We start from the raw sequence: 18,695 nt of genomic DNA on the forward strand, positions 1-18,695 counted from the left end.
ATGACTCCCGAGCAGCAGCGAGTCGGCACCACGAGCCTGGCCAGCACATGATGCTTTCTGCTCAAAACAATGGTGTTGCAAGGCACAGCTTTAAAGACCTGTTGGGAAATAGTCCTGTGGGTGGCGGGGAAAGGAATAGCCTTCATCCAGTGATGCTTGAAAGCAAAAAAGTCCCCCTCCCGGCTCCTGCTCTGGTTTCGGCTCAGTGTGAAAACAAACCCTGTTTTTTTAGTTCATTTCCAAACTTAGCTAGCCCCAAGGCCCTGCGGGCAGATAAAGGCAGGTTTATTCCTTCCCCCTGTTTATGGCTCTGCTGGAACATGCTGCTTCTGTGAACATGACACCAAGGGAGCGAGGGCAAGGCTCAGCTTCACTCTCACCCACATCTGCCCATCTCAGCTCAGTGTCTCAGTGCACGACCCACTCCTGGTCCTGGTTCCTGTGCCACCGGTGTGGAAATGTCACCGACTGGGAGACATCCTTTGCACTTCCTTGGGCACGTAGGCAGTGTTTGGTCCCATCCCAGCCCCAGGGCTCGTGTTTCAGCAGAGCCATGGGCTCGGGCTCTCACCAGCGCCATGCAGGCAGCACATTGCTCCTGGGGCTGTTGCAATGGCACGAGGCTGAGAGCTGTGTTTGCTTTGCTGGAACAGCATATCGCTGCTGACCGAGCTCTGCTTGCATCATCTCGATGGGGACAGGAGGGTGGTGCCCAGCCCCCACCCACAGAGCCAGGGGACAGGAGTGGGGAGAGGAGGGGATGAGGAGGGATGGAGGCTGCTGGCCCCAGGGTTGCATTGGTCCAAGCAGGGATGGCATGGAGGCTTTCATGGCTCTTTGTGAAGGCAGCCAGACTCACCCACACAGTGCTGGTGAGGGGAGGGATGCTGGAGAACTTTGGGGCTTCCAGCAGCACCACTGGGGTTCTCCATTAGCACCAGTGAGGCCCTCCATCCACACCAGTGGGGAGCTGCAGTGTGGGAGGACTTGGACTAAATGATCCTGCAGGTCGTTTCCAACCTTGTGATTCTATGATTCTGTGGTTCTATGACTATATGAGTCATATTCTATGACTTCATGGTCCCCGAACTCAGCCCTGAGGTTGGGGAGCAGTGGGTCAGGGACACCCTGAGAAGTGCTGGACCCTGAGAGAGGGCAGAGAAGGAAATCAGAGATATGGTCAGGAAATAACAAATGTGAGTCAGCCCAGAAGCACGCGGGCAAGGGCAGTTTGGGGAAGCTAATCTGCAAGGAGATAAGTGAGGAAATCAGGGAACAGCTCATCAGAGAACAACAGCATGCGGAGTTGCAGCACCCGCCGTGGTTCCTGTGCATCACACCCCAGGGCAGCGTGGGCTGGAGCACAGCAGCACCAGCCTTGGGGCTACAGGACACGGAGGATCCCGTAGCCCCCCAGATCCTGCCCTGGGCACTGATCCCCTCACAGACAGGGTGAGCCAGCCTGCTTTTAGTCCAGTGGAGATTAAGCTCTCCGGGGCCTAATGGCAATTCTTTTGGCAAGCGTTCAGCGAGCCTTAATCCATCTGATCTCTGCTCTGAAAGGATGAATTAGGCGCCTCTTGGAGCGCACCATGGGGAGCCCTGGCGAGGCACAAGCTGCTGTGGGCTCCCTGGGGATGCCCTACATACAGCAACAAAGTGGTGGGGCACCTTTCCGCCTGGTGCTGCATCGCTGGGAGTCCCGGCAGGAGTGATGAGAGCAGTGATTTCGGGGCTCCACACCAGCAGCAGTGCCTGCCCACTCCTTTGGCTCACTCTGATGCCCAGCCATGTCCCCAGTCCCCATCTCAGGACTCCTGAGCACATCCCCGTGCGGTGCCACAACCCCAGCGCTTCTCCCACACCAGGCACAGATTCCTCCACCCTGCCTGTCTGCAAACCCGTCCTGACAGCACTAATAATAACTGCACTAATTGCTCAGCTCTCCCATCTCTGCCTGATCCGTTTGGTCAGGTTTGGGGCTCGCTGTCGCAGTAACATCAATGAGGGTTGGCATTTTCCTCCCCTCCGCTGTCTGACACCTGCAGCAGTGTCTGGGACAGGGGCTCCACAGTGCCACAGCCAAGGGCACCATGGATTCACCCAGGACAGGTGCCCCCTGAGCACACTGAGCCCTCCTCGTGAGCTCCCAGGCCATGTCCTGGCTGGGCTGCCTCCCAGAGCCACTCATCATGCGACACCTGGCCTTCTCAGTTCCCATCCATGCCAAAGCAGAGAGCAGGAGCTAGCTGGAAATTCCCCATTCCTCTGGATCAAAGCCATGTTGACTGCAGGCATTAGGGGGCTTTGCTTGTTTCCAGCCCTGGTGCTCCTTGGGGACAGATGGCCCGGGGGCTCGCCGGCCTCCTGCATCAGCACCAGAACGGTGCTCACCTGGTTCTGTAATGGAGCCTTGAATTGTGGGGACGGATCAGTGGGGACAGAGGGGACAGGTTGGTACAACGTGAGAGGACACTGGGGAAGGTCTCACAGCTATGGCAGCCCCAAGGATGCATCGTGGCACAGGTGGCAGTGGTCCCACCATGAGCACCCATGGGTGCTGCCATGGCTGCCGGGTGCCCCTGCAGGAGAAATGCTATGGGGCCGTGGCTCAGCCCCTCTGCTGTCCCCACTCCCAGCCCCAGCTCTGTTTGCTTTGCCCCGAGCATGCCTCATCCCGTGAGTCCTCTTCATTTGGAAGAGGAAACGAATGAACTGAATGAAGGTGCTGAGCAAGAATTAACTGAGAAGCAGAGAACAGAGCCGTCCGTTTGCGAGGCGGGCACGAAGCCCTGCAGGATCAGCCCAGCACTGCTGCAGCCGTGCGCTCAGGTTGTTCACCCCGGCTCTCCCCACCTCAGCTCTGACCACTGGCTGCCCTCGGGTCCGTTCACGCCCTGCAGACCCCCGCACACATTGCATCACTGGCTGAACACAGTTGCACACCATCCCCAAAGCGACATGCAGCTAAAAATGGGTAGAAAGTTTGATCTGAGCTCGCGCCAAGATTAATTTTTAATTGCTTCTAATTTCAGTCCAGCCTGGCAGGAAGGTCGGGCAGCAGCTGTGGGGCAGGTTACCTGCGGGCAGCGCTCCGGCTGTGTACTTTTGGGATCTGAGGCTGGGCCAGCAGCGCTCAGAATTGGCCCCATAGCACCACAGGGTCACCCATGCAGTGCAGCTGTGGCCATGCAGTGCTGGGTCCCCGTGCTGCTCCTCCAGTGGATGCTTTGCTTTAGCACATTCAAACCATGAGCACGGCGTTAGGATTTGCCATTCAATCCCAAACAACTTCTGGGTCCATTCCCAATGTCAGCGCCCCCTCCTTCCCACCCCACAGCCGTGCATTTGAGCAGAGGAGCACTGTTGACTCTGGGGAAGCCCAGCAGCTCTGCTCGCATTCCGGGGAGGATCATTCCTCCCAGTGGGGATCCTGGCTGCTGTTGGGGTGAGCACGAAGCTCCTGGCCTGGCACCTTTCACAAAATCCCCCGAATGAGCCGCACTTGTGCTGACAGTGCAAACATTTCTTCAAATAGCAAAGGTCGGCTCTTCCCTTTTGGCGGCTATTTTTGGCCCTTTTGCTAAAGTCCAAGGTTAAAGGACGGCGTGCCAGCAGTGAGGATCCATCTCTCCCATGGGCTCAAGGCATCTCCAGCACTGGTGACCCCCAGAGTCACGCCAGTGAGCTCCGAGCTCTGAAGCTGCGTTCATGCAGGGGCTGTGCAGGCACCCAGCATGGTGCTGCTTGCTCACCCTGAAGCTGTGGTGACGATCACAGTGCTGGGTCCCCATGCACACAGAGCATTGCACCGAGGCTCAGCATCACCCGGAGAGCAGTCGGTGTCATTGTGGTCACTCAGCAGCCCGTGGGGTCTGGGCCTGCTGCTGGGACCAGCTCAGGGCTGTGACACTGGCCCTGTTTGGAGCCGGGAGATGCTGGCACCGACACAGAGATCTGTGCGTCCCAAACACCTCACGCTGCCTGTGCTGCTGAGCTGCAGCGTGAAAATCCAGAAAATCCTCCGATAAAGACTAAAACATATTCACAGACCCTGCAGGAATGTTGCCCTTGGTAAGGGGAGCTGCAGTCTGACACCTCTCATCAGTCCCCCGGGCCGTGCTGTCCCTTCCCATCACCTGCTGATGTGACCATCTGCAGCAGCAGGAAATGTTCCCAGTTCCTGGATGCGTCACGGTGCAGCTTTCCTGTACGTGTGCCTCAGTGTGCCTTTGGGCTGGGTGTCACTGTTACCATGGCTGCTCCTGTGCGTGGCTGTGGATCCGGATGGAGAGTGAACCACAAACCGAGCCGGAAGGTGCTGGGCAGAGGTTTGGTTCTCAGCTGGGACTTTCAGGACTGTGCCAAAAATCCCATGTGTTTTTCCTTTTCGTTGGATGGATAAGAAGAAGGAGAAGGATAAAGATAAAGGGTATCCGCTCTGCCTGGCATTCCCATGGCCATCGCCCCTGCTGTCCTGAGCCAACATCTCCCTTCCCGTGGGAAAAGCAGACGTGGTCCCATAGGGGCAGAGGGGGAGGCAGCATCCCAGGGTCACTGCTGCGGTCCATGGGTTCAACACCAGACCCCGACCACCAGCCATTGGCACCCAGTGCTGGGCAGAGCCTTCCTTGGCACAGAGGTGACCCAGAGGGCAGCACTCAATGTGGCCAAAAAGTGGTTTGTGCTGTGCCAGCAGGCTGGGGGTCGTCGTCACCCGCAGGCACTGAGTGCTGCTGGAGGTCAGAGGAGCCTTTGGGTGCCAGGCTGTTCTCAGTGCCTCCAGGTCTGGGCACTGCTCCTGTAAGGGTGGCCAAGGGGAGCTCGCACAGCCCATGGTGCCCAGCAGGGCTGAGCCCAAACCCTGCCAGGCTGCAGTCATTTTCAGGAGCAGTGCTGTCCAAGCAGAGCAGCCTCTTGATAGCAGGTAGATGCTCCAAATTATTACCATCACCATCACCACTGCCATCGCCATTGCCAAGGCAGTCAAAGAATCACAGAATTCTTCTATGGCTGTCCAAATTAAGACCACTGAAATTATAACGATTACCACCACCATCACCACCATTACCACTATGACCACCAACACCATCCCCACTGTTGTTTAATACCCCTCTGTACCGATGAATGCAGAGTCTTTCACCGGCCAGGCCAGTGACAAAAGCACCGAGGTGCCCATGTGCCCCATCGCCCCCTCAAGGAGCAGTGAAGCTGTGGCTGGGCACAGTGCAGCACTCAGCCCTGGGCTGGGATCCGTGGGGCTGGGAGCACACAGCGCGCTCCGATGCGCATCGCCCTCCTGGGGTGGATGAGCTGTGAGCCCAGGCAGGGAGAGCCGCTAATTGGAAACACATGTTGTTCCAATTGAGCGATGACTGTGAAAATAAGAGTCCGATTTCTCTGCCTGCTGAGCCTCCCATGTTCACCAAAGCCCTCCGGTTTCCTGGCAAGGGCGACCTTCTGCCCGCTGACCCAGCGCCGTCTGGGTGAGAAGCGCCGGTGGGAAATCCCTCTGACCTCCAACACAGCGATTGTTCCACTGCAAAACCTAAATTTATCCCCAAAGTGGTGACGGCACAACTCACACATGGCCCATTCCCCTCTCCTTGGAGTCTCCCTCACGTCGGCTGTTTGTAACCATAAGGGCACGCCGGGGCTGAGCAGCAGGAGGAGGAACTGCCTTTGAGTTCAGGCAGGGCCGAACTTTCACACAATGACCTGGGGGTCAGCGTGGGAAGGAGCGGGATGGAGAAAGGCAGAGAACAAAGGCGCCCATGGCTGGAGCTGCCCGCTGCTGGTGTGCAGCCAGATGTGCTGGGGGAGCTGACGGCGCAGTGCCTGGAAGAGAGGCTGCGAGGAAGGCAATGCGAAGCGGTCATGGAAAGGAGGAATCCGGGGGAGAAAGGAGCACAGAGCAAAGTGGTGTGAGAAATGGAAGCAGTGCAGGATGGGCGCAGTGCCGGCACTGCCTGTGGGATTTCCTGGTGCAGAAGTGGGGGTTGGTGCCCTCACACCCTATATGGGGGGAGCCGGGGTGGGGAGAGGGATTGGAAAGAGGATGGAGTTGAGAATGGGGTTTGGAAAGAGGAGGGGGGTAGGGATGGATGTGGTAATGAGGATGGAAACGGCAGTGGAAATGGGGATGGGATGGGATGGGATGGGATGGGATGGGATGGGAATGGGGGTTTGAAAGAGGATGGGAGTGGGTATGGGAATTGGAAAGAGGTTGGGGGATTGGGGATGAAGATGGTAATGAGGATGGGATAAGGATGGCTTTGCGGATGGGGAGGTGATAGGGATGGGGATGGAGTTGGAAAGAGGACGAGGGTAGAGATGGAAATGGGGAAGGAGAGGTGATGGGAATGTGGATGGGATGGGGCTGGAAAGAGGATGAGGGGTGGGGGTGCAGATGGTAGTGAGGATGGGGTGGAGATGGAGAGGGGGTGGTAATGGAGTTGGGGAGGTGATGGGGATGGAATGCAAATGGGGGTAGGAAAGAGAATGGGAGAGATGGTAATGAGGATGGGATGTGTAGGTGACAGGGATGGAGATGGGGACAGAGATGGGGATGGGGGTGGAGTGGGGTGAGGATGGGGATGGAGTGGGATAGGGATGGTGATTGGAAAGAAGTTGGGGGAGTGGGGATGGAGATGGTAATGAGGATAGGATGAGTATTGGGATGGAGATGGGGAGATGATAGGAATGGGGATGAGGATGAGGATGGGATGGGAATGGGGTTGGAAAGAGGATGAGGGTGGGGATGGAGATGGGGATAGGGAGGCGATGGGGGTGGGGATGGAATGGGGATGGGATGGGGATGGGGTTTGGAAAGAGGATGAGGGGTGGGGATGGAGATGGCAGTGAGGATAGGGTGGAGATGGAGAGGTGATGGAGATAGGAATGAGAATGGGGAAGAAATGTGGATGTGATGGAAGTGGGGATGGGGATGGGGAGGTGATGGGATCTAACCTGGGGATGGGGCTGATAATGGAGACGGTGACCGCAATAACGATGGGATGGGGGTGATGATACGGAGGGTGCCCTGTGCCTGCAGAGATAGATACCCCTAAAATTAACAACAATTAACTCCTTTCGACCCTGTTGGGGCCAGGGGATGAAGCCAATGGAACGGGCAGAGACCTGGGAGACACCACCAAGTGCCCTGCTGCTCCCTGGGCTGCTGTGAGGTCCCAGAGGCTGCAGGATCTGCTGGGCTGGGACCCCTTGCAGGATCTGTCCTGGGTGGGGGCTGTGTGGTCCTCTGTCCCCACAGCCAAAGGAAAGAGACAGCATCACCCCCGTTATGTCAGTGCCACCGTTATGTCCTGTGTGCCAGCAAACTCCAGCCCTGCCCAGCACAGCCCAGGGAGCAGCCAGCCGTGCTGGAGCCTCTTTTCCATGTAGGGCAGAATGGGGTGCTGGAAATACACTGAGAGCCACCAGACTCCATTTTAAGCTCTATTTAAAGTTGCATGCAGCTTCCCATTACTCCATTCCCATTCACAGGTAGCTCGGGGCCTCAGAGGGGAGCTTTTCATTTTCGAGTGTTAAAAATTCATATATCTCAGGGCAAACTGGCATCATCCCAATAGGAAAACACATCCCGAGTAAAATGCATAAATCATGCAGCTTCCGGGAGGGTTCGGGCTCCTCGCGTTGCCTCTCAACACAACCATTACAAATCAGCACTGCAGTTACGTTTGCTCCAGGACCCCACGTAACCCCGCTGCTCCCCAGGCTGCGATGTGGGACGAACTCTGATGTTGGGCAACGGCGGGGCAGGGAGCTGAGTTACTCACAGGATTCATTTACCGTGACATCATTAACCCGCAGGAATTGTCAACACGTGGAGCCGTGCTGCCCCGTTCGGCCCAATGGCTCCGGGCTCTGCGCTTCCCCGCTGCCGGGGCTCTGGGGGCGCTCCGACCTCCGGCCCCGCGGGCACAGCGCTGCCTCCTTCCTGGGCGCCCAAAGGTGGCAGGACGGAGAGAAAGAGATTTTCCATAGCTTTGATTTTTGAGGGGGAGGGGAACCCCGCGCTGGTGCCGTGCAGGGCTGCGGTTGCCCCCCCAGCGCTGTCACCCCCCCGTGTCCCCGGCTCCCACCGTGGTGACACACGGGGCCGAACGCGACCGCAACGGGCGTTTTTTGTTGTTGCAGAGCCGGGAGCGGTGCGGCCAAGGAGCGTGAATTCCTTCGTGGGGAGGGAAAAAAAGAAAGAAAGAAAAAAAAACAAACCAAAAAACACAGACAGAAAATCCCTCTAAGCCAGGGGAAGAGGCAGCGCCCGAGGGAAGAGCTGCTGACGGAGTCTAAGACGTTTGCAAATGAATGGAGGGGGATGAATGAGCTCTCAGAGGGGCATTCCTGGGGATGGGCTGCACTCAGAGGAGCGGGTCTCCTCCTCCACCCAGAGCAGCTCTGCTCGTAAGCCCCGAACCTACAGCACCCATGGGTGGGGGCTCCATGGGGGCAAGTGGCAAAGCTCAGGGAATGAGGGCAGCCAGGGTGTGGGTGGGACTGCCAGCAGGGGGGGATGGGGTGGGAATGGGAATGGGGATGGGAATGGGAATGGGATGGGATGGGGATGGGGATGAAGATGGGGATGGGATGGGATGGGATGAAATGGGGATGGGGATGGGATGGGATGGGATGGGGATGGGGATGGGATGGGATGGGATGGGATGGGATGGGATGGGATGGGATGGGATGGGATGGGATGGGATGGGATGGGGATGGGGATGAAGATGGGGATGGGGATGGGATGGGGATGGAGAGGGGATTGGGTATGAAAATAGGAATGGAGATGGGGATGGAGATGGGAGTAGGAATGGGAATGGGGATGGGATGGGGTGGGATGGGGATAGGAATTGGAATGGGGATGGGATGGGGATGTGTGTGTGGGAGGGTGGGAATGGAGATGGAGATGGGATGGGGGTGGGAATGGGAATGAGGATGGAGATTGGGGATGGGAATGGGAATAGGGATGCAGTGGGGAAGAGATGGGGATGGAGATAGGGATGGGAATGGGATGATCAACAAATGGAAATGGGGATGGGAATGGGGCAGGAGTGGGGAAGAGATGGGATGGGCCAGGGAAGGAATGGGAATGGGAGTGGGAACGGGGATGGAATAGGAATGGGGATGGGGTGAGGAAGAGATGAGGATGGAGAAAGGGATGGGAATGTGATGGGTAAGGAATGGAAATGGAGATGGGAATAGAATCATAGAATCATAGAATCACCAAGGTTGGAAAAGACCTAAAAGATCATCCAGTCCAACTGTTCACCTATTGCCAATAGAGAATGGGAGGGAATGGGATGGGGATGAGGATGGGGAAGAGATGGGTATGGGGTTTGGATGCAGAAATGGTGGGGGTTGGGAGAGGGAAGGAATAGGAATGGTGATGGAATGGGGAAGGGGTGAGGATGGAGATAGGGATGAGAATGGGATGTGGAAGAAATGGAAATGGCGGTTGGGTATGGATGGAATTTGGAAACAAGGATGAGGATGGGGAAGAGACAGGATGGAGAACGGATGGGATGGGGAAGGGACGGGGGTGAGGTTTGGACCGCAAAGTAGTGGCGATGGGGACGAGATGGAGAGGGGACAGACAGCAATGCCAGGCACGGGCAGGGCGGGGCTCGCAGGGGAGCGGCCGGGCTGCCCCGGGTGGATTTTCGGAACAGGGTCCGTAAGGGTTTGGGGGGGGGGGGGATGAGCCGGGGCTGCTCGGCTGGGGCTGCGGGAAGGGCCGGGGTTGGGCTCGGCGCAGGGAAGGCGAACAAAGCGGCGGGGAAGGGCGGCGCGGGGCGGGCGCGGGGCGGGCATTCCCCGCAGCGATGCGCGGCTCTCCGCCCGGGTGCCGATAAAAGGGGCGGCGCGGCGGCTGGGCGCGCATCGGGACCGGCGGTCATGCAGCTCTCCGGGGCAGCGCTGCTGCTGTGCGCCGCGGCGGCGGGGATGGCGGCGGGACCCGCACCGGGAATGGGCCGAACCGGGACCGAACGGCGGCCGGCGGCGGCGGCGGGAGGCAAAGAGCGGAGGGCGCAGTTCGCCTCCTGGGATGAGGTGAACGTGATCGCTCACGGGCTGCTGCAGCTCGGCCACGGCTTGAAGGAGCACGTGGACAGGACCAAGGGGCAGATGCGGGAGCTCGGCAGCCGCCTGAGCGCCCACAACAGCTCCATGGGGCGGCTGCTGCGCCAGGCTCGGGAGACGCAGGAGCAGGGAGAGCTGCTGCGGGCCAGCGTGCGGGAGCTGGAGGGCCGCGGGCGGCAGCTCTTCAACCTCTCCGAGACGCTGCGGCAGCGGTTGGAGGAGGTGGCGGCCGACAAAGCCGAGATCCAGGGCCGGCTGGAGCAGCTGGAGGGCCGCGTGCGGCAGGCGCTGCAGGCGCGGCCGGCGGAGAACCAAAGCTCCAAGGACCTGGGAGCGCTGCAGGTGGGCGCGGAGCGGAGACGCGGAGGGCTCCGGGGGGACCCGACCCGATGGGCGTAACGGGAGAGACCCGAGGGAGCGGCCCCTGGGGATGGAGGGGGACCCGAATCGAGCGGGAGCGGTGGGAACGGGAACAGCGGAGCTGATGGGGCACCGGGAGCGACCCGGAGAAACGGGGATGGGAGGGGACCTCACCCGAGTGGGAGCACCGACCCCATCGCAGCCCTCCAGGTGGAGCGGGGCGCCGGGGACCCAACGACCCTCCCAACACACAGGGGGACAAACCCTGCTGGGACACGGGGAGCAGCACGGAGGGAACCGACCTGCCCAGGGCACTGGGAGCACCCGACCTGGGGACACTGGGAGCTGCCTGCGGGGACCTTGCCCTGGTGCTCCGTGCCATGCATGCACGGGCTGCGCCCATGGCTGCGGGGTTCACTGGGCTCTTCCTCCCCTGCAGACCCTGATGGATGCCCAGAACTCGAGAATTGAGGAGCTCCTGCAGAAGATCAAGCAGCAGCAGTACAAGCTGGACAAGCAGAATCTGCAGATTAAAAGCCTGCAGAGCAAGGTGAGCTCCTGCGCAGCTCCTAGGAGCACAACAAGCTCCTGTCCCTTGCAGCCAGCTGGCACAAAGCATCAGTGGCAGAAGGAGCAGCACTGCTGCTGTGCCCTGGCTTCAAGTGTCCTCTGAAGGACGTGGCCCTGGTCCCTGTGCCGCAGTGCTGGTGCATATGTAGTGAAAAAAATAAGCCAAATGAAACAGAACTGGGAGCTTCCAGAGAATTGGCACTGGGAAATGTGAAACATTTGTGTATAGGGACCAAACCTCTCTGTGTTGGTCCATTTAGTTTATCTGCAGAATAAACTCATTAGCGTGGGTGTGAAAAACCACAACTTGCCCCAGATTCCTCCTGTTCCTCAAGCTTTCTGGGCAAGCCCAGCCCCAGCTCTGGTCTGGAATTCTTGGGCAGCAGCACTGAGAATGAGCTGAGATAAAACCGTTCCGACTTGCAGCTTCTGGATTTTTTTTTTTCAGGTCAACCTGCTGATCCCTTTACATCTGAAGGACAACAAAACGCAGTCTCCAAAGTGGAAGATAAACCCGAAGAAAAGCTTCAGCCACACCAACCAGAGCCATAATGTGAGCGTGGAGCCCGTGCTGCCACACAGTGAGTATCAACGTGTGCTGCCCTGCTTCGCCTTGCAGGAGCACAGCAGCAGCAGTTGCAGCCGTGCAGAAACAAAAGGTTCAGTTGTCCCGGTTCAGGGTGTGAGATTTGTGTGCAAAACCGGGGCTTGGGGGCTGGGCCAGACTGGGGGAGAGCTGGAACGGGGGTAGGACCCGACCATTGGGATCAGTGTTAGTCCAGATGGAATTCAAGGGTTTAAGGGGAATTTTTCTGCCTGATGTTAAGAATGCAGTGAGAAGCAGAGGAGCTCTGAGAGCAGCTATTTATTTCTGCTCTTGGAGTTGGCTTCTGTTCCCCTGCTGTCAACTGTCCCCGGGGTGCAGGGGAGCAGCAGGACGGTGCCCAGGACCACGATGTGCAGCGAGGTCTGTGTGCATCCCTCTTCCTCTGCTCACATTTGGGTCTCGTAGACAAAAAGGACAGGTGCCTCAGCTTGCACTGCTCAGAGTGCAATGCAAACACCTGGGAGCAGAGGAGCTGGAGGCTCGCAGCCCTGGGAAACGTGCAAGGCAGTGTCATATCTGAATCCTCCCTGTTGTGCCGGGTGCATCCTCCTGCTGGTGGGGTCGGAGGAGCAGCATTTCTGTGCCGTCCCCGTTGTGCTGCAGCCGGGAAGCAGCGGTCCTGCAGAGGTCACTGCAGGGAGCAGCTGCTCTGCTGTTGTGTCAGCTCAGTCGCGGCGCTGGGGAAGCGTCTGTGCAGCTGTCTGGGGATGTCCAGCCTGAGCCAAACAGGGCGAGAATCCACAGGGAATCCTAGGGTTTAACACAGGGGAAAGCACTCGCGGGTTTGTGTGTGCAGAGCTGTCAGTGGCGTGCCTCAGCACGGCGTGAGCAAAACAAAGCCTGGGCAGTAAGCAGAGAGCGATGCGGTGCTCCAGAGCCCATCCAGCCTGCAGCAGGGCTGTGTGCTGCTTCCCTCGCTCCAAGCGGGGCTGTTGAGCTGGAGGATTGTTCTCCCAGCTCTCTGCTTTGTGACTCACCCTTGGCAGCGTCTCCTGCCCTGCTCTCAGGTCTGGGCTGTGCCGAAGGCGCGGTGTGAGGCAGCGGCTTTGCTTGTTACTGGTGTCAGACTCGGGCCTCTGTGCTGGCTGCTGGCTGAGCTGTGGGGCGCAGAGAAGACCCACGGCCCTTGGGGACGGTGTGAGGGAAGGGTGTGAGCTCAGCACCATGTGCCCTGCAGCTCCCATCAGCATCCCCACGCACCAGGCATCCCTCCATCCATCGGTGCTTCCTCCCCGCCCTGCAGAGCCCTCTGCTCCCTTGTGCTCTCCTGATCCCTGTTGTTGATATCGCCGACAGAAAACAAATTGGCTTCCTTTCATTACCAAGCTGAGTTGAGTTTTCTGGCAAACCTTAAAGCAGACGATACCCTGGCAGGCCGGCCCCGTGCCCCCTGCCTGGGGGGCTCGCAGTAGCGCTTCTCCTTGTGCCTGCGGCTGCTCCCTGCCCGATGTCAGGGATCAGCAATGAACTCCACCAGCAGAGTTTTCAAAAAGACCCTTTCATTCGCATCCAGCGAACACGAGTTTTTTTTTGGGGCCAGGGATGGCAGCGCGCCAAGCATGTGAAAGTTGAAGGTTTGAAGCAGCCTGGAGAGTGAAAGGTTTAATCGCTCACAGAAAGAGGATCACATCTTTAGGCAGAGGCTGTGCGCTCTGGCAGCCGGCCCAGTAGGGGAAGGGTAAAGCCCCACTCTCCCCGTGGCGCCGGGACTCCAAAATAATGGGGTTGGGGCTGGCGGGGGGCAGGAGATGCAGACAGCTGGGGGGGGCAGGGGGGGCACGCCCTGCCTGCAGACAGCTCTGTGTTTATCCCGGGTTGGTGACCTCTGTGTGCCTGGAGATCTGCTGGGTGAACAGGGTGCCGTGCCTGGGGCTGCTCCAGCAAGCTGTGCTGGTTAGGAGTCTTGTTTGGCTGAATAAAGAGGGAGGGAAAGGAAAACATGCTGAGCAGCCAGGAGGTCTTCTTGTTTTGCCAGTGCCATACGGGTGTGCAACGCAAACTGGAGCGAATGAGTTTGTTCCTCAAACAAAGATTGAGCTGAGGCTGTTCAAGCAGCTGCATTTCATTCAGCTGCTCAAAAAAGTCCCCGTTGCACTGGGAGAACAGAAGAGAGAAAGAGCGCAATGTGTTTGGCCAGAAATCAGCGGGGAGGAGGGGGGAGAAGAGAACAACCAGGGGGCAGGGCTGGCTAATGCACAGGGAATCGTACCTGAGCGCTCGCTGGGCTCCATCATTGCTGGGAGGAGGTGAGGAATTGCTGCATCTGCATGAGCCACTCTGGCTGGGCATCACCTAAGGGGCTCCTTCCCCTCAGCCCCCTCTGGCTTCTCTGGCTGCTTTTATTACTTAGAAAGTGAGCAGAGTGATGCTGGGTGCTTTGTGTGCTGTGATGCACAATGCTTGCCGTGGCCTTGGTGGCACCCAGCGCTCTGTTGGTGTCTGTGGGGGGGGGTCACAAAGGATGCTGCAGGCAGTGCTGGAGCCCATCGGTGGGCCTGCAGGAATGTGGGGGTCCTCACACAGCAGTGCTGGGGGCTGCGAGATGCTTCCCAGGGCCAGGCTGCAGTGGTGGGCATGGAGGGGGGGGACATCTGAGGAGAGAAAAGGTCACAGCGGGGGGCTGATGGGGGAGGGGGGAAGTGGGTGAGAGGTGGCAGCGGGTGTCACATTGCCACCCCTCCCTCCCCCCACTGCTGACCTTTTCTCCACGGCTGACTCCAGCCTCCCAAAGAGCAGGGGGCCGGGGTGATGCCCTGCAGGCAATGTCCTCCCCCCAAAGGCCCCATTCCCCTCTCTGGCTCTGGATGCAGCCCTGTGGCCACGCAGAGAAGCCTCCCTCCCTTCCCAGACTCTGTGGGCTGCTATTGCGGGCGAGGGACCCCGGTGCCGTGGGGGCACACGGTGAGGGCTGGCCCGGTGTTGGGGTCCCATCACCTCCCAGTGGCAGCTGTGAGCCTCACGCAGTCACCCCACACCCAGAGCTGCCCGGGGAACAGAGCAGCTTTGTGTGGGGTGATGGGGCTGGGGGCACCTGTCCCTGCACACAAAGAGCCCCTTGACGTGCCGGCACCCCACAGCCCAGAGGCTGAAGTCCCCTCACATCCTCCTTCGGCCTTTTGACTCTGGGTTTTGTAACAGGGCTGCTTTTTTTTTTCTTCCTTTTTCCTTTTTTTCCCCACCCCGTGCATTGCGGGCGCTGGTTCCCGGATGGACTTTTATCAGTGCTGTTGTAACGGTGCTTTGCTGGCAGCTGGGGACAAAGTCCCCGACAGGCAGAAGGGGAGAAGTGGAAGCTCAGAGCCGTGAGGGGGGGGGCGGGGGGAGGTGAAGCTTTCCTCTTGCAGGTGGTTGTTTGTGGGCCATCCCTGCAGGGCGCTGTGGGTGTCTGCCCCGCTGGGGAGCGTTCTGTCCAGCCCTGGGTCACTGCAGCCTGGCCCCGTGCCCGGCTTCTCTCTTGGACGGGAGCCCGAGGAGCTGCCTTTGGAGCAGTGGGAAGATATTGGGTCACTGGCGTTCAAAGCTCTGCAGAGCCAGGGATTCATCTCAGCACGCATCCGATGCTGATGTGTGCGGCTCCTGTTGAGCTGCGCGTGCGGGGCTGTGGCAGAAGCAGCAGCCGGGCTGCGGGTGTGGGGCCGACCTCTCAGACTCTTTTCCCTTCTTCCAGCAGAGCTCCCAGAGGACTGCCAGCAGCTCTTCCTGGCTGGGCAGCAAAGCAGCGGGGTCTTCCAGGTGCAGCCCTCGGGGTCCCAGCCCTTCAAAGTCTACTGTGACATGACTGCAGGTACAGCGGAGGAGATGCCGTGCATCTCGCAGTGCTTTGCACGGTGCTCTTGCCAACAGCAGCCCTGAAATGTGTCTTTTCCCCCCTGCAGAAGGTGGCTGGACGGTGATCCAGAGGCGTACAGATGGCTCTGTGGACTTTGACCAGCTTTGGGATGCCTACAAGAATGGCTTTGGAGACCTTCATGGTAGGTGGATGGTGGCATCTGTCTTAGCACAGGACATGTGATAACTTAATTAGGACAATTAATTCCCCCTCACCTCCTCCTGTAGACCTCCATGTGCAGGAGCAGTGTTGGGATGAGGAGGGGGGGGACACTGCTGGCACCCCCAGAGCATTTGTCTCTCTGACTGGTCCTGCACATGCAGACAGCGACTCAAAAGCTGCAGGGTCTGGGTTTGGGGTCTTTCTTGCCCTTGAGTCCTGTTTGTATGCCTGTTCTGCACCACATCTTTGTATCCCTGGGACCACAGAAGACCATCTGTGTTTCAGGTGACTTCTGGCTGGGCTTGGAGAAGATCCATCACCTGGTCCAGGAGGGAAGGTACAACCTCCTGATTGAGCTGGAAGACTGGGAGGGAAACTCCCAGGAGATTCAGTTTGAGTTCAGCCTCGGTGGGGAGAGCACAGCCTACACACTCAACCTGCTGGGACCTCTGTCTGGAGAACTGGAAAATGCCATTGGGGACTTTAGGCAGCTGCCCTTCTCCACTCGGGATCGTGACCACGATCTCAAAGCGGACACAAACTGTGCCAAGCACCTCTCAGGTCAGTGTGGGCTCTTCCTCTTCCAAGGGATCATAGAATCCTAGAATGGCCTGGGTTGAAAAGACCGCAATGATCATCCAGTTCCAACCCTCCCGCTATGTGCAGGGTCACCAATCACCAGACCAGGCTGCCCAGAGCCACATCCAGCCTGGTGTGTGATGTGCCATTTCCCTCCTGCCCTGGGAGGTAGCTGTGGTTGGGCTGCCGTGGATCAATTCAGCCCTTTGATGCTGAGCCTGTGTTGCTCCCAGCATCCTGGGATTGCTGCAGGAGGGGTCCTTGGGAGGAGCCATGCAGATACAGGGAGGGATGCTGAAGCCATGTAGGGATCATGGCTCAGGTCTTGGCCAAGCATCTGTCTTTGTGACAGCTTTGCTGGCTGCCAGCTTGTCTGGATCCATACGGAGATCACCAGTACATGGGATTCCTCAAGGGTTCACGAGGCCCTGTGAGCTCCCAAAGCCCTGAAGCGTGGGGGAAATGGGGACAGCAGCTGCCTTGAGGGTGGGTTTGATTCTGGAGAAGTGCTGTGTGTTAAACCCTGCTCTGCATTGCAGGCGGGTGGTGGTTCAGCACCTGCGGCCACGCCAACCTCAATGGGAAGTACTTCCGCTCCATCCCTCGCCAGAGGCACGAACGCAAGCAGGGCATCTTTTGGAAGACTTGGAAGGGCAGATACTACCCTCTGAAATCAACCACCATGAAAATCCAACCCACAGTGCTGGAAGCAGAGCCCTAAAGCTGCCGTTTCAGACTTGACCTTCCCCGCGGAGCGCGGTCGCGAGCTCCATCAGTTGGTGTTTACAGGAAACAAACCCACCCTCCCCATGGAGACCCCCGAGGTGTGTTTCTCTTTGCTGGCGCAGTGCAGCTCTTCATTCAAGTAAAGCAGCTCCATGTCACTGAAGCCCCCGGATGGGGGTTTCCAAAGCAGGAGGTTGACCTCCAGAGCATGCCGGGGGTCGGTCCGCCCGCACGCCTCGAGCCCTGCAGTGGTCGCTGCAGCCTTCTGGTGCTTTCTGCCCTGTCTGAACACTTCCGTGCTGGTTTTGCTGGGCTGGGATGAAAGAAAGCACAGGAGGTTCTCTCACTGCCCTGCACCCAGTTGGGTGCTGAGCCTCGCCGTGTCCCACCTCTCACTGTTGACCCCACGTATGACCGTATGCATCCCCTATGAGTGTCCCCAGCCCTCTTCCCCCACTCCTCAGCCACATGGGGTGGGAGCCATGGCAGCTCCATCTCATTTCTGCCTCACAGCCCTGCTCTGGTGACTCCAACCCAATGGGAATACAGAATCCTTAGAGGTGGAAGGGACCTCAGAATGCCACGTAGTCCAACTCCCCTGCAATAAACAGGGACATGTGGGTGTCACTGGGAGGATGCGGGACTCCTATGGGAGAAGGGCACCTCGAGCTCCCTCAGTTTCCCTGCCCCCAAAGCTTGAAAGCTGGCTGGAATTTGTTCAGAGCTGGGAAAAATGCTCACAGCTCCGGGAAGCGATGAGCAAGATGATGCAGGCAGCTGTGGGGGGGTGCTGGGGGCTGAGTCATGGCTCAGCCTGGAGCTCAGCAGTGGGACGTGTGCTGGGACAACACGCGCATGGAGCAGCGCCCATCCATGGGAAACCAGCGTCCTGCTGCCAGCTGTGCGCTCTCACAGCCCGGAGCTCTCACAGCGTGGAGCAATGCCTTCTCCAAAAAGAGTCCCCATCCTTTGCACAGCCCCTCCTGCGCACCCTAAAGGCCAGGGGACATCGGGGCTGCCCTGCAAGAGCTGCACTGCCTGGCTGGGTGCAGCTCTGCCCTGGGATGGGTGAAACAGATCCCCAAAAACTGTTACGGGCCAAGCTGCCGTCTTGGGGCTTCCCAAGCATCCTGCCCTATTGAAGTCATATTGACTGCCGTGCTAGAGCTCCTAGCTGCTAAATATTGTAAATAGCCTTTGTAGGATGTTGGATCTTTTTGATGAACTTCTCGTTCTAATTTGTTTCCGTATTTAAATGCAGTGTTAATGTGGTGTAATTTATAAGCGTCGGCGCTGGAAAACAACAGCTGTAGTTTGTGTATTTTAAACATTTTTTTGTTGGTGGTTTTTTGGTTGTTTTTTTTTTTTTGTACTAAAATATCTTTTCTGAAAATGTCTTTTAATAAAAAGAAGCCTGTAAGTGTCCTGCCTGCATTTTTTGCGTGACAGTTCACCGTTGGTTCTGTGGGAGAAGTGCAAGGATGTGCATTCAGATGCTTTGCTCAGTGGGTGCTTGGATTCTTCTTGTCCTGACCACGTCCTGTGTGGAGCTACCAGCCCCACTGGGTTCCACTCTGCTTGGAGCTTACAGGCTCCATGTTTTTCTGCTGGAAATGAGGCCCTGGAGCAGCAGCCCTTATTCTCTGATGGCAAAACTTTGCACCAAAGCTACTGCCTGCAGCTGGCTGGATGCAAACACAATTTGAATTGCATGGACAGATAAAGGCGGACCTGACCAGGAGCTGCCCCAGCCAACAACAG

At 58.2% G+C, this 18,695-nt stretch overlaps 1 protein-coding gene across 2 annotated transcripts; it reads left to right on the top strand.

The window, feature by feature from the left end:
• Window positions 1-9,820: 9,820 nt before the first annotated feature.
• ANGPTL4 (angiopoietin like 4) lies at window positions 9,821-18,326 on the top strand. 2 transcript variants are annotated; one of them, XM_048927523.1, is made up of 7 exons: window positions 9,821-10,443; window positions 10,901-11,011; window positions 11,480-11,612; window positions 15,306-15,422; window positions 15,514-15,609; window positions 15,915-16,190; window positions 16,748-18,326. In XM_048927523.1, the coding sequence occupies exons 1-7, from the start codon at window positions 9,916-9,918 to the stop codon at window positions 16,927-16,929; spliced, it is 1,443 nt and encodes a 480-aa protein (XP_048783480.1). In that variant the 5' UTR covers window positions 9,821-9,915; the 3' UTR covers window positions 16,930-18,326. The 2 variants fall into 2 exon arrangements, with proteins under 2 accessions (XP_048783480.1, XP_048783481.1); XM_048927524.1 differs by having other exon boundaries at window positions 15,309-15,422; window positions 16,748-18,325.
• Window positions 18,327-18,695: the final 369 nt, after the last annotated feature.

The sequence above is a fragment of the Lagopus muta genome, chromosome 26 (genome assembly GCF_023343835.1).
Source record: "Lagopus muta isolate bLagMut1 chromosome 26, bLagMut1 primary, whole genome shotgun sequence".
NCBI classification, from domain to species: domain Eukaryota; kingdom Metazoa; phylum Chordata; class Aves; order Galliformes; family Phasianidae; genus Lagopus; species Lagopus muta.